At 61.2% G+C, this 12,533-nt stretch overlaps 2 protein-coding genes and 1 long non-coding RNA gene across 20 annotated transcripts in view; 1 reads left to right on the top strand and 2 right to left on the bottom strand.

The window, feature by feature from the left end:
* The window catches only part of MMEL1 (membrane metalloendopeptidase like 1), a 42,274-nt gene extending 41,061 nt beyond the window's left edge, over positions 1-1,213 (bottom strand). For 4 of the 17 annotated variants that reach the window (XR_001717372.3, XR_010155232.1, XM_016952683.3 and 1 more), the window contains exon 1: positions 983-1,197. Coding sequence is in view for 4 of the 17 variants with exons in the window: in XM_016952683.3 (XP_016808172.1) it covers positions 983-1,167 (185 nt within the window). In the remaining 13 variants the exon portion in view is untranslated. Of the gene's footprint in view, positions 1-563; positions 787-982 lie in introns of all 17 variants that reach the window. The other 13 variants (XM_063805867.1, XM_063805826.1, XM_063805871.1 and 10 more) reach the window with 10 other exon arrangements.
* A 42-nt stretch (positions 1,214-1,255) lies between these two features.
* Positions 1,256-4,858, top strand: LOC107974530 (uncharacterized). Its single transcript, XR_001717373.3, has 3 exons — positions 1,256-1,498; positions 1,997-2,380; positions 4,594-4,858. It is a non-coding gene; the product is annotated as an uncharacterized LOC107974530 (long non-coding RNA).
* Positions 4,859-9,620: 4,762 nt separating this feature from the next.
* The window catches only part of TTC34 (tetratricopeptide repeat domain 34), a 46,923-nt gene continuing 44,010 nt past the window's right edge, over positions 9,621-12,533 (bottom strand). The window contains exons 1-2 of one of the 2 annotated variants that reach the window (XR_001717374.2): positions 11,039-11,675; positions 10,295-10,382 (exon numbers count right to left, since the gene is read on the bottom strand). Coding sequence is in view for 1 of the 2 variants with exons in the window: in XM_016952743.4 (XP_016808232.2) it covers positions 9,855-10,382 (528 nt within the window). In the remaining variant the exon portion in view is untranslated. Of the gene's footprint in view, positions 10,383-11,038; positions 11,676-12,533 lie in introns of those variants that run through there. The other variant, XM_016952743.4, reaches the window with a different exon arrangement.

Raw genomic sequence — 12,533 nt, 5'->3', positions numbered from 1 at the left:
TGAGGGGTCTGTCTCACCCACTGATCCCCACCACAGGGGCCCAGGGGCCTGTAACTAGAGTCAGAGGCCGTCACTCCCTGGCCCCTGGTAGCCAAACCCTTGGAGGAAGAGCCGGGCCTTGCCCTGATGTCAGGACCCTCTTTGGCCCTCCTCCCCTCTCACTGTGCCCTCCCCCTACCCTCAGGCAGGCCCCCCAGGTTTCTCCCCCCACCCTCCCCACCCACCCAGGCAGGCCTCCCAGATTCCTGCCAAGCTCCCCTTCCCAGTGGGGCCTTCCTTGGCTCGGCCTCGGGTTCAACTCGGGGAGCCCCAGCCCCTCCCCTGCTCTGTGTCTCTCCAGGGACTCCCAGCTCCACCTCCACATCTCCTCGCTACTTCTGCAGCCCCCTGGGAACGTCAGCTCCACGGGCAGGGGCACCCTCTGTGGGGGCCGCTTCACCTAGACTGGCACCCCCACCCCAGAGACCTCGGTCATTATCTGTTGGGTGAATGAATGAATGAATGATGAATGAATGGATCAATCATTTGGACAAGTCTGAGCTCAGCTTCCACGAACTTCTTACTTTGGTCAGAATTAATGAATCTGCTCCTGCGTCCTGAATTCATTCTGTCCTGCAGGTATCCACAGACGGCTCCATGTGCCCCACGGCACACACAAAATAAGCACCTTCAAATTGAGCCGAGTACCCAGGGCAGGTGTGGAGTGTCTGCTGAGGCGAAGGCACTGCGGCTCCCTGGGGACACTCGTGGCCTCTCCAGGTTACTACAGATGGGGGACAGCGGGTCCTTTGGGTAAGATAAACCCTATGCCAGAGGGGGCTGCCTGCCCTGGCACAGGCGAGACTGCACACAGGACGCCCCTCCCAGCCTCCTGAGAAAGGGGCTGAGCGCCTGGAGAGGGTTTCAAGGCCCAGGAGAGGGCCTGGAGAGGGTTTCAAGGCCCAGGAAAGCAGGCCGGGTACCTTCCTTCAGCACAACTCACCTTTGCTCACTCAGGAGAGGCTGCCGCCCACAGTCAGGCCCCTGGAGACTGGGTCCCAGTGGGTTGGAGTTGGGGTGAGCTGGGCCAAGTGGGTGGATTTCCAGGGACTGGGATGGGAGAGCAGTGGCTTGGGGCTGAGTTGAGGCTGCCTGCAGGCTTCCGGGCCTCCTTTGTGATGCAGGCATGGGCTCCCTGGAGGCGGTGACTCCTGCTCACAGTCAGGAGGTTCCACTGGGGGTGTGGCATGGGGGGAGGGGCTGAGGGCAGCTTCTTGGCACCCGGGCTGCCCTGCCTCATGGGTGCCCTTCTCAGGGCCTCTGGCCCCGCCTCCCAAGCCGCCCTCCTTCCTTGCTTCTGTCTCCTGACCTTTCAGTCCAAAGGGGCCCCAGGGGCTGCTGGGAGGAAGGTCAGGCCCTTGTCCTACTCCACACCCTCTGCTCTGCCCCTAACCACCCGGTGGGAGGTTACAAAGGCCCCACCCTGGGTGTTCTTTCTCTTCAATCTCCAAGGAGGATGGTGGGTTCTGGGGATCTTGCCAAGGTGCAAGGGGAAGGGGTGGTCCTGAAGGGGGTGGGCGCTGGCTGCCAGGAGGGTCCCACCCAGAGATACTAGCCTGGGTTTGGCTGCTTCCCTCCGCCCACAGAAAACTTACGAGGTTCAGACCTCAAGCTACAGAGGGTGGGCAGCCCTGGCCGGGGAGCTGGCAGAAAGGCTTTGTGGCTTCTGAAGGGTTCGCAGTGATCAGAGTGTGAGCCCTGCACCCAGCCCTGCTTGCGGACGGGGGTTCTGGGCAGAGCAGTCTCTGTCTGATTCTCCAGGCTTGATGAGGTTTCTAGCTTCTGTTTCAGAATCCCCAGAACGAGTCCTCCTGCCCAGGCCTTGGGCATGTGTCAGGGCATCTGGGCGGGGCTGGGCCACAGAGCTAGGGGTCCCACGGCAAACTACTCCTCACGGCCGCCCCGGCCAGATCTCCCACGCTGAGTGCTGTTGGAAGCTTTGTCTATGGCCCTTTAGGTTGGCCAGGCCCTGGGAGGAGAAAGGCTTCGAGCTGCAGCCAGGCTGGGATCAGATCCCAGACACCACCCTGAGCCCGGGAAGTCTCTCCCTGGGGCCCGCTGGCTGTCCTAGCAGCCCCCTGCCATCACGCCCAGCAACCAGCCCAGGAGCTGCAGTCTGGCCTCAGGCTGCCTGGGTTGCTGGCCCAAATGGAAACAATGTCAAGGCCAGCCAAGCAGGAAGCTGGGACGGCCCTTTCTGGGGAGCTGGGAGTGGGCCAGGGTCCAGCCTGGCTGGAGGCTCCTGCTATGGGGAGAGGCCAGAGCCTTTCCGAGCCCACCTCCCCAACAGCCCTGGTGCCAGCAGGCCCTTTCTGGATGTCACAGTGTTCTTGTCTCTAAGGTACAAATCCACAGAGGGAGAAACAGATGCAGGGGTCTGGCCTACTCTCAGCAGGGGCTCCCTGGACTCTGAACCGACTCCCCAAGGCTGGCCCTGTGCATGCTCCTCCTTCCCGAACCCCAGGCCTGTCCAGCCCAGCAGCCCCCAGCCTGGCCCAAGGCCACCTGGTGACCTGGGCTGCCAAACTTGGGACCCCTTATTCCCAGGTTCTCCCTGCTTCTAGGTGACAGCAGGAGGCTTGGGTCCTAGCCTGGCACCTGCCAGACAAGAGAAACTGGGAAAGGAGGCTAAAGGCCAAGGAGGCTGCAGACCCCGAGACCTACCCCGGTCACTGGACACTCACAGATTTGCAGGTGCCCAGGGCAGTGCAACCCAGCCGCCCCAAACACCTGCACAGATGACTATCTCCCCAGACACCTGCACAGACCATTCCCCGAAACACCTACACAGATGACTCTCTCCCCAGACACCCGCACAGACCGTCCCCCCAGACACCCGCACAGACCGTCCCCCCAGACACCCGCACAGACCGTCCCCCCAGACACCCGCACAGACCGTCCCCCCAGACACCCGCACAGACTGTCCCCTCAGACACCCGCACAGACCGTCCCCCCAGACACCCACACAGACCATCCCCCCAGACAACCTACACAGAATAAAGTGTCCCCCCAGATACCGACACAGACCATCCCCCCAACACCCACACAGACCATGCCCCCAAACCCCCACACAGACTGTCCCCCTAAACACCCACACAGACCATCCCCCCAACACCCACATAGACCATGCCCCCAAACACCCACACAGACTGTCCCCCCAAACACCCACACAGACCATCCCCCCAACACCCACACAGACCATGCCCCCAAACCCCCACACAGACTGTCCCCCCAAACACCCACACAGACCATCCTCCCAGACACCCGCACAGACCGTCCCCCCAGACAACCTACACAGAATAAACTGTCCCCCCAGATACCTACACAGACCATTCCCCCAGACACCCACACAGACCGTCCCCCCAGACACCCGCACAGACCATCCCCCGCAAATACCTGCATGGGTTGTCCCCCCAGACACCTGCATAGCCAGAGCCCAGCACCTCGGAGGTGGACATTAATCCCATCTCCCAGGGAGATTGGGGGAAAATGGGTGTTCCCTGCCCGTCCTACTCTCTGGGTTGCTGTGGGATGTGGAGATCCAAGGAGCAGCCCCAGCTCGGGGGTCCAAGGAGGCAGGTGGGACGGGGGTCAGGGAAGTGCTTCCTGCAGCAGCCCTGGGGCCAGGGTGGGCCTTGAGGGCACTAGCCTTTGTCCACACTGCTGTGGGGCTGCCCTCACCCAGGTTGCCGTGTCCACCCTGCCTTGGGGGCTGCCCTCAGGCCCTGGAGACGCCTGCCTGTGACTGCCCCACACTCTCAGGCCAGGCTACTGGTGGCAGGTCCTGTGCTTTGGTGCACCCCAGACGTGCCCAACAGGCATTTCCTCTGCCCATTGGGAGCAGGGCCTCTCCCTCAGGTCTGCCCAGCTACGCTCTGGGCAGGAATGAGGTGCCCCACTTAGAGATGATGCACAGGTCAGAAGAGGCTCACCAGCATTTCTGGGTGAGCCTCTTTCCGGCTGCTGGGACGACAGCCGGGCCTCTGGGGTCCCCACCTTGCTTGTCAGCTGCCTCCTGAAGTCAGGCCCTGGGTATCCAGGGCAGGAGGGAAGGGGCCCAGTGGTCCCGCTGCCCCAAAATCTGTGTCATTGAGCCACCAGCCCATCCCCAGTAGCTGGAGCCTCTGCCTCCTCACTTGTGAATTCCAAAAATCTGAGACAGGTCTCAGTCAATTTGGGAAGTTTATTTTGCCAAAATTAAGGATGCACACCTGTGACACAGCCTCAGGAGGTCCTGACATGTGCCCAAGGTGGTCAGAGGACAGCTTGGTTTTATACATTTTAGGGAGATATGAGACATCAATCAACACATGTAAGATAGAGTTACATTCTTTTGAGTTTCTGATGAGCCTTTCCAAAGAAGGCAATCAGATATGCATCTATCTCAGCCAGCAGGGGAATGACTTTGAATGGAATGGGAGGCAGGCTTGCCCTAAGCAGTTCCCAGCTTGACTTTTCCCTTTGGCTTAGTGATTTTGCGGCCCCAAGATTTATTTTCCTTTTACTCTCCTAAAAAGGGTTTTTTTTTTTTTTTTTTTTTTTTTTTTTTTTCAGATTGATCGCAGAGTTGAACAACAGAGAATGTGTGCACAGTGCCAGGCACAGGTGTGGTCAAGATTCACCTGGGAGAGGAAGCGGGCAGGGGCAGAGGAGTGTGGCCACCTGAGCTGAGAGGCTGCATGGCAGGTGACCATTATCACCAGTGTCGCCGGCCAGGTCACGTCTCTGAATTTTGTGGTTGCAACCTCCATGATTCCCTAGAGCTGTTTTTACCCAGAACTAATGAAAAATTCCGCACATTAAATTCATGCTATTAGAATCACTGTTGTGGTTTCCATCTCCCAAGTAGACCCCAACTGATACATAAATTCATACTAGGAGGGGGTCCCCAGAGACAGGCCCTCAAAGTGACACAGTCAGGTACCTCTTTGGTCACTTTGCCAGCCAGGTACCTCTGGCTGGTGACACCCCCCTCCCCAGGCCTCTCTTGGCCATGCTACCTGCCGCAGGAGGTGGCCCACCCACTCAGCCTGCCTGGGCCACACCTGGCTGTTCACCAGCTCGGCCTGTGGCTGGGCTGGGCATGTTCCAGCCTGCTTGTGTTATAGCTTGTACCCGTGTATGGCAGTTCCCAAGTTCTTGTCCCGTGTCCAAGAAGAATGAGGAGATGCTGCCAATCGAAGTGTGAGAAGGGCAGAAAAGAATTTTATTGAGAGACGGAACAGCTCTCAGCAGAGAGGGGATGCACGGGTGGTTCCCGACCTGAAGTCAGGTGGTTTCTCTCCTAGTGTGGCTGGGTCCGGGGCATTTATGGTCTCAGAATGGGGGAGTGCATGCTGATTGGCTTGTGATTATGCAAAAAAGGCTTAAACAAAGGTACCACTCAAAGGTGGGCATGCCAGTGTAGAAAATGAATTAGGAAAAGATAGGTACATGTAAAATGGGTGAAGGGTGGGGATCAATCAGAGGAAAGCAGCCAAATGGGAAGATGGGTTCTCAATCCAGGCTGAGGATTTAATTTGTAGCTTGGCTTTCACGCTTTAAACTGTCTTTGGCTCGGAGGTGGGGTTTCACTGGGAACCTGTCCCTGTCTGCCTAGGATTTGTCTGCCTCCTGTCACTATCAAAAGGTGGGGTCTGGAGGTTAGGTTAGTGTGGTTGTTGCTTGGGCTGGGCTGCAGGCCTGATCTCCTGGCCAGTGGGAAGGGGAGGCTGTTGGCCCACAGTGTTGTTGGGGGGGCTTCACAGTTAACCAAGCCATCCCCCATGCTGGCTGTGAGGCACCAGCAGAATTGAGGGCCTCGGGAACCCACGTGCTGCTGTGTGAGGCTGTCACGGCCACAAGGATGACCACAACCACGAGGGCTGTGGGGGGTCCCCTGAGTGTCCAGCAGCACTAACAGGAAGGAACCACACGTTCAGGTCTCTAAACTCAGTTTAAGTCATAGACAGAGAATCAGGACTGCCATGGCCATGGAAGAGTCCCTTGTTCCTGAGAGCCTCGGGGCTGCTGCTGCTAAAACTCGGATGCTGCTAAAACTCGGATGCACAGTTTAACTCTGAGTTGTGTGACTGCTGTGTGGCTCACATTCACAGCCTCACTACTGAAACGTGGGCACTGAGTGGGAAGGAACTGGATGCTGAAGCTTGGCATGGGGATGTCTGGTTGGGCTCAGATGAAGCTGAGAATTGTGATCTCCCTGGTTCTCTGAGCCTCTCCTTCCAGGGGAAGCAGCTTGTCCTCCAAGATCTGAGAGTAGCCTTTATTTATTTTTTTTGTTCTGCTTGAAAACGCTGTGATAAGCTTACCTGGCCAGGTGCCTAGAAATGATGCTCATTTTATTTAACCACCATAGCCACCCTGTTGCCTCTAGAACCTCAGTGTGCTCCCAGGGAGGGGAAGGGTCAAGTACAAAGCCTGACTCAGGAAGGAACCACTTTCACACCAAAATGCTCGTAAGATGTTACAAATTCACACACGGAGACCTGGGAACCGTGTGGGAATGGAGGGTAGGGTATTAGTGCAGCTGGACCGGCTTGGCTTTATTGATGCAGGTGCACTTACTAGAGATTCTGAATTTAATGCGCTAGCTCACATTAGCTGCTGGAAATGACTCTACCAGTTTACTTGGTTGAATGAAATCTGGATTTGCTGGCGGTCTACAGTTAATGAAGGGGAGATGCTGGAATGTCCCTGGTGTAACATCGAGGCAGGAATCGTGCAAAGCAAGCGCCACCCTCTGTCCCAGCCTGATTTCTCTCCACCTCCAGCTGAGCACTGAGGAAGACGCAGGCCGGGGGCTGCCCAGGGAAGTGGTGGATCTGCAGACAGCGTGAGCTCCTGGAGCGTCAGGACCCAGAGCAGCTGTGGACATGCCCCTCCAGGCAGGACACCCAGGCCTCAGGGACGAGTGTGTCCATGCCTTAAGGGCTGCTGGCTGTGGGTGTCTGCTTGGTCCTGGAGGAACTACCTCAGGAAAAGCCAGGGCTGGACCCCAGCAGGGATGGGATAAGGGGAACCGAGACTCACCCACTGTGCTCAGGGCAGAGGTGGTGGGCCGCGGGAACGGGCATGTCTTTGTCTATCTGGACTGCCCCAACAGAATAGCAGAGACAGGTGGTTCATCAACACTTATTTCTCACAGTTCTAGAGGCTGGAAGCCCAAGATGAAGGTGCCAGCTCACTCTCTAGTGAGGGTCCCTTCCTGGTTCACAGACAGCTTCTCACTGGGTCTCCACATGGTGGAGGGGCTTGGGAGAACTCTGGGGTCTCTTTTATAAGGACACTAATCCCACTCATGAGGTTCCACCCCTGGTCATCTCCCAAAAAACCCCACTTCTGATACCATAACCTTGGGGGTTAGGATCGCAACACATAAAGTTTGGGGGAATGCAGACATTCAGAGCCCAGCAAGGAGCCAGGCCAAAGGCTGATGAGAGATACCTGCTGGGTGAGCTGGTGGTGGAGGGGGCAGCCCCCTGGTGGGGGAGAAACACAGCGATCCTGAGGTCCAGGAGGAGCCTCAGCGGGGCTGGCATCTACACTCAGCCTTGCACGGATGGATGGGGCAGGACATCCCAGGCGAGGAGGACGGTAGGAGCAGGGAACGTGGTGGGGGAGGGCACCCCTAGGGGATGCCTCCCCACTGCCTCCACCTGGCCCCGACACTGGAGCAGGCCCTTCTGCTGTGACCAGGCTCTCTGGACCAGCCCTTGCCTCCTCTGCCTCGGTGCCGACTGGCCCACCTGACTCGAGGAACTTGCGTGTCCCTGAACTTAGCTCTTGGGCTGCTGACAGGTGTTTGTTGAGTCCTTGAGCACACGGGTGAAGACAGGGAGGGAAGGGTGGATGGGGAGCTGGCAGGCGGAAGATGGATCGAATTGGTGCCTGCGCTGGGGAACCCCGGAAGAGGGGTACTGCGTGAAGATTCCGAGCGGGGAAGGCAAGGAGCGGGGCTGAAGGTCCCTGTCAGGGCCCTCTCCCACTGTGGGCTGCCCATCCCCGAGGTACTCAAGGTGGGAGGCACTGACCCTTTACCCAGACCCCTGTGGCCAGACACACATAGGCGGTGCCAGCTGATGAAGGTGCATGGGGGTTGAGGAGTGGGTGAGGCCTGAGGAGGAGGGGGGCTACCCAGCCCTGCACCTGCCGCCTGGGGGCCCCACTTCCATGCAGGGCGAGGAATAGGGCCCCTCCCTGCCTGACCCCCTGGACTGGGGTTCGTCAGATGATCCCAGAAGCGAAGTGGGTGGAGAGGCAGGGGGTCTGTCTGTGGGTTCAAGACCATGGAAGGAAGCGGCAGAGAAGGGGACAGAAATGGGACAAATGCAAGTGCCCAGGAGGAGAGAGAAGCCGGGGGGGGGGGGGGGGTGGGTCGTGGCCCTGTCTCCCCAGGGTGAAGTCAGGCAGGGCTTGGGGGCACGTTTTGCACCGAGTCAGCTCACCCAGCATGTCTCTCGCCCATGGCCATGAGAGAAAGCCCCGGGCTGAGGCCTCAGTCTGTGACACTCACAGTGATGGGCAAAGGCTGGCTGCCTCTGCCCCACCCAGAAGTCCCCGAGCTCACTGGCAGCTGCAAGGCCTGGGGACATTTAACGCATGTATAGGGACAAGCTGTTCTCTCACTCTGTGGAAGCACTGATACCTCCCAGCAGCTTCGGGAGACAGGTCTGGTGGGAGCCTGGGGACTGTGCTCATCAGGGCCCCTCGGTGGTCCCTCTGCTTGGAAGGGAGGGGCCTGTGGAAGAGGGAGGAAGTTTACCCCCAGCACACTGGATTCTCGATGAAGGGCCCCCATGAAAGCACCCTGAAAGGTCAGCTTGGGGTATGGGCTGGCTGAGCCCATTTGGGAGCTCTGTCTCTGGAGAGGGCTCAGGCTCTACTGGAGGCTGGCCCAAGGCTCAGGGTCCAAGCAAAACGCAGCTTCACACCCAGGGAGGGGCTTCTGGGGCTGGTAGCATCTCTCCAAGGGCCCCAGGAGTCTGGCCTCAAACCTGTCCAACCTGTAGGATCCCAGGCCAGGGACGAGACCTGGGGCTGCTTCTTCAAGGTCTGAGCCCCAGGTGTGGGCCAAGAGGGCCCCAACTGCAGGGACCAGGTTGCTGGTGGTAGAAGGGACTGTGAAGCTTCTAGGATGGTCCCTTCATGCAAGTAGGAAGCTGTCCCCTGTCCTTCCCAAGGCAAAGAGGTGTGAGGCTGGCTGTCCAACACTGACTCATGCTGGGGCAGGGAAGCGGGGTGTGGGGAGGGCAGGGAAGGGGGGTGTGGGGAGGGCAGGGAAGGGGGGTGTGGGGAGGGCTGGGAAGGGGGTGTGGGGAGGGCTGGGAAGGGAGGTATGGGGAGGGCTGGGAAGAGGGTGTGGGGAGGGCTGGGAAGGGAGGTATGGGGAGGGCTGGGAAGGGAGGTATGGGGAGGGCTGGGAAGGGAGGTATGGGGAGGGCTGGGAAGGGAGGTATGGGGAGGGCTGGGAAGGGGGATGTGGGGAGGGCTGGGAAGGGGGATGTGGGGAGGGCTGGGAAGGGGGATGTGGGGAGGGCTGGGAAGGGGGATGTGGGGAGGGTTGGGAAGGGGGATGTGGGGAGGGCTGGGAAGGGGTGTGTGGGGAGGGTGGGAAGGGGGGCTGTGGGGAGGGCTGGGAAGGGGGGGCTGTGGGGAGGGTTGGGAAGGGGTGTGGGGGGAGGGCTGGGAAGGGGGTGTGGGGAGGGCAGGGCAGGTACCTCCCCGATTTGGGGAGCTGGGTACACCCCTGGGCCTGGACATCAGGTGCAGATGCTAGGGTGGCCCCGTGATTAGGGCTGGGAGAGGGTCAGGCCCAGTCACTGTAGCCAGCAGCCTGAGGATGCCTCCCTCCGGATTCTGGCCTTCAGTCTCTTCAGGCCACGGTGGTCGGGGTCCACCAGGAGGCCGCTCTCTACGGCCGTCCAGGCCTCTGCATGACGCTGCTCCTCCAGGCAGCACTGCCCGCGAAGGAGGAACATGCGTGCAGTGGGGGCCCGGCCTGGCTGCTTGCACAGGCTGTTCTGGGCCAAGGTGGGCGCCAGCTTCAGGGCCTGGGCAAAGGCCCCTGCGGCCGCCGCCTCATCCCCCAGGCTCAGCAGCAGGCGACCCTGACGGCAGAAGTCCTCTGCCCGCCTTGGGAGGTCACCATCCCCCAGTGCCTCCTGGAGCACATGGTCCAGGTCCCTGAGGGCCCGGCCAAACTCCTGCAGCTCCGCCAGGCAGGTGGCCCGCAGACGCAGGTGACAGGCACTGCTGCCACCGGCCAGGACAGACAGCGAACAGTAGCCCAGCGCCTGCCTGGGTTGCCCTGTGTCCAGGAGGGTGCCAGCTTCCTGGGCCGCGGCCTGCACAGAGGACACAGAGAGAGGCAGGGAGAGTGGGGTCAGCCCCAAAAGCCCGGCCGCCCCTGCCCTGCAGAGGTCCTCTACACAGCCAGCTTCTGCTGGCTCCCTGGGGCTGGCTGACCATGGGCAAGGGCAGGAAGGGGGACCCAGGGTAGAGGACCCCTCCCTGCAATTCCCACTGCCCTGGAACCTGCCAAAGTGCGGTTCCGACCCTTGGCCCAAGGCCTGGCATCCTTGCCCACTGCTTTTCTCCCTGGGCCTCGGATCAGGGACCTGGATTTACCTCCTCATGGTCCCCTCCTGGCAGCCCTACCGCCCCACCGGCTGGGCCCAGGTTCCCTTGCCTGGGTGACCACAGCGGCCTCCTCCCTCTGTCCCTCTGGGCCAAGTCACCTCTCCATCGGGCCCTCTGAGGGGGCTGCTGCCCAGCCCTTCCACTCTGCCCACCTTCTGAAGGCTGCTCCAGGCCTCAGGACGGTGACAGACATGGCCCTTGCCTGCTCTCTGAGCACGTGCACCCTAGCCCCTCTCCCTGGGGCTGCTGGACGGAGGGCACAGCCTGTGCTGTGGGCTGCTGCTGGCCAGGCCTGCCTGCCCCCCCACTCCTCCCAGGCACTTTCCTGAGCCCACCCAGACCCAATCGCCTCATCTCTGACCCAGTTTTTTCACAGAGTCAACCACGACCAGAAATCCGCTCGCCTCGCTGGGCTCCTCCTCCGCTCAAGAACCTGCAGGGGTTCCCCGCTGCCTGAGGAACACGCCACGGTGCAGGCCCCGCCTTTCTCGCTGGCGCTGCCTCTCTTCCAGCAGCCCGGCGGTCCTCGACGCTACCTCCCCGGGGGGCGCAGCGCACCCAGGACCCCGCCAGGCTTGGCCGCACGGGGCGAAGCCCAGGCCCACGCCCGGGGTCCGTGCAGGGAGCGAGGGGGTCCCACGGCCCCGGCTCTGCTGCTGGGCTCCCGCAGGGCACAGTGTGGCCTCTTATGCCAGCTGTGAGCGGCGCTGAGCAGGGCAGGGGCTCGAAACCCCGTCCCTCGCCTGCGGTGCGGCCCGCGGGACCGCCCCTCTCCGGGCGGAGGCACCTGACCCCGACGCGTAGCTCACGGCCCGGGGTGGTAGTGAAGCCTCGGCCCGCGCAGGACCCGCACATTTGGGCCGGGTCCATGGCAGCAGGAGGGCGAGGCCCCGAGCAGCTGTCGGACCCCGGGAGCCCCCGGGCCGCCCCAGTGGGGAAGGGCGCTCAATCCGACCCCAGACTCCCCTGAGCCCGCGGCTCGGGCCGCGCAGGCGCAGTGCCACCCGGAGGGGGCCGCCTGCCGAGGGGCGGGGCGCAGGAAGCGGGGCGAAACCACTGTTGGCTCATTTCCGGGTGGGTCCCCGTCTCCAGGCAACCATTTCGCGTCCTGCAGATTCTTGCCTGGGCCGGGAGCAGCCTCCTCGCGCCGCAGCCCAGCCGTATTCTGCAGCCTCGGAGACCCGCGCCCAGCCCCGCCTCCGGGCTCGGTGAACCCCGTTCAGGAGACCCCATCTAGCCGCCTCCTCTGGGCTCCGGGACCATGGCCCCAGCCAGGCTTCCCGCCCCCTGCCAGGCCCTGCTCCCACCTCGAAGACCTCAGCACAGCCTCCTCCTCCTGGCTCGGAAACGCCCAGTCCCTCTGGGAGCTCTGAGACCCCCCCACCTCCAAGCCCGGCTGCCTCCTCTAGGTCCCGATAACCCAATCTCAGCGTTGCTCTTCAGCTCGGGGGGGCGGCGGCGCCCCCTCTGCAGCACCGAACTGCCCCTTACACTGGTGTAGCCCCGACTCCGCCATGAGCTCTCTGTTCTTCCTAGTGTGGTTTCTGTTTTCCTAAGTGGCCCCGGAGTGCTAGAACCCGCTGGTGTCAGGAAGCATTAAGGAGGTGAAATCCTGCCCAGGCCCCACTGGGGTGTAGTTCTGCCTCTGGGACCCCAAAGCCTGCTGTGCTCTTGGCCTCCCAGCCTGCCTTGTCCCCACGTGCCTTCTCCCGGCCTGCCATGGGTTTGGGGTGGGCTTCCTGCCGGGCAAGGTGCCCCTGGCTGGCTCAGTCTGGCCCTGAGGGCAAGGTCCTCTTCCCTCTCTTGCACCCAAGTCACCTGTGGCTTATACTTCCCATACAAAAAGGCTGAGAGGT

Source organism: Pan troglodytes, chromosome 1 (genome assembly GCF_028858775.2).
Source record: "Pan troglodytes isolate AG18354 chromosome 1, NHGRI_mPanTro3-v2.0_pri, whole genome shotgun sequence".
NCBI classification, from domain to species: Eukaryota; Metazoa; Chordata; class Mammalia; order Primates; family Hominidae; genus Pan; species Pan troglodytes.
The sequence above is the reverse complement of the archived record's forward strand: the minus strand, read 5'-3'. Positions and strand labels throughout refer to the sequence as shown.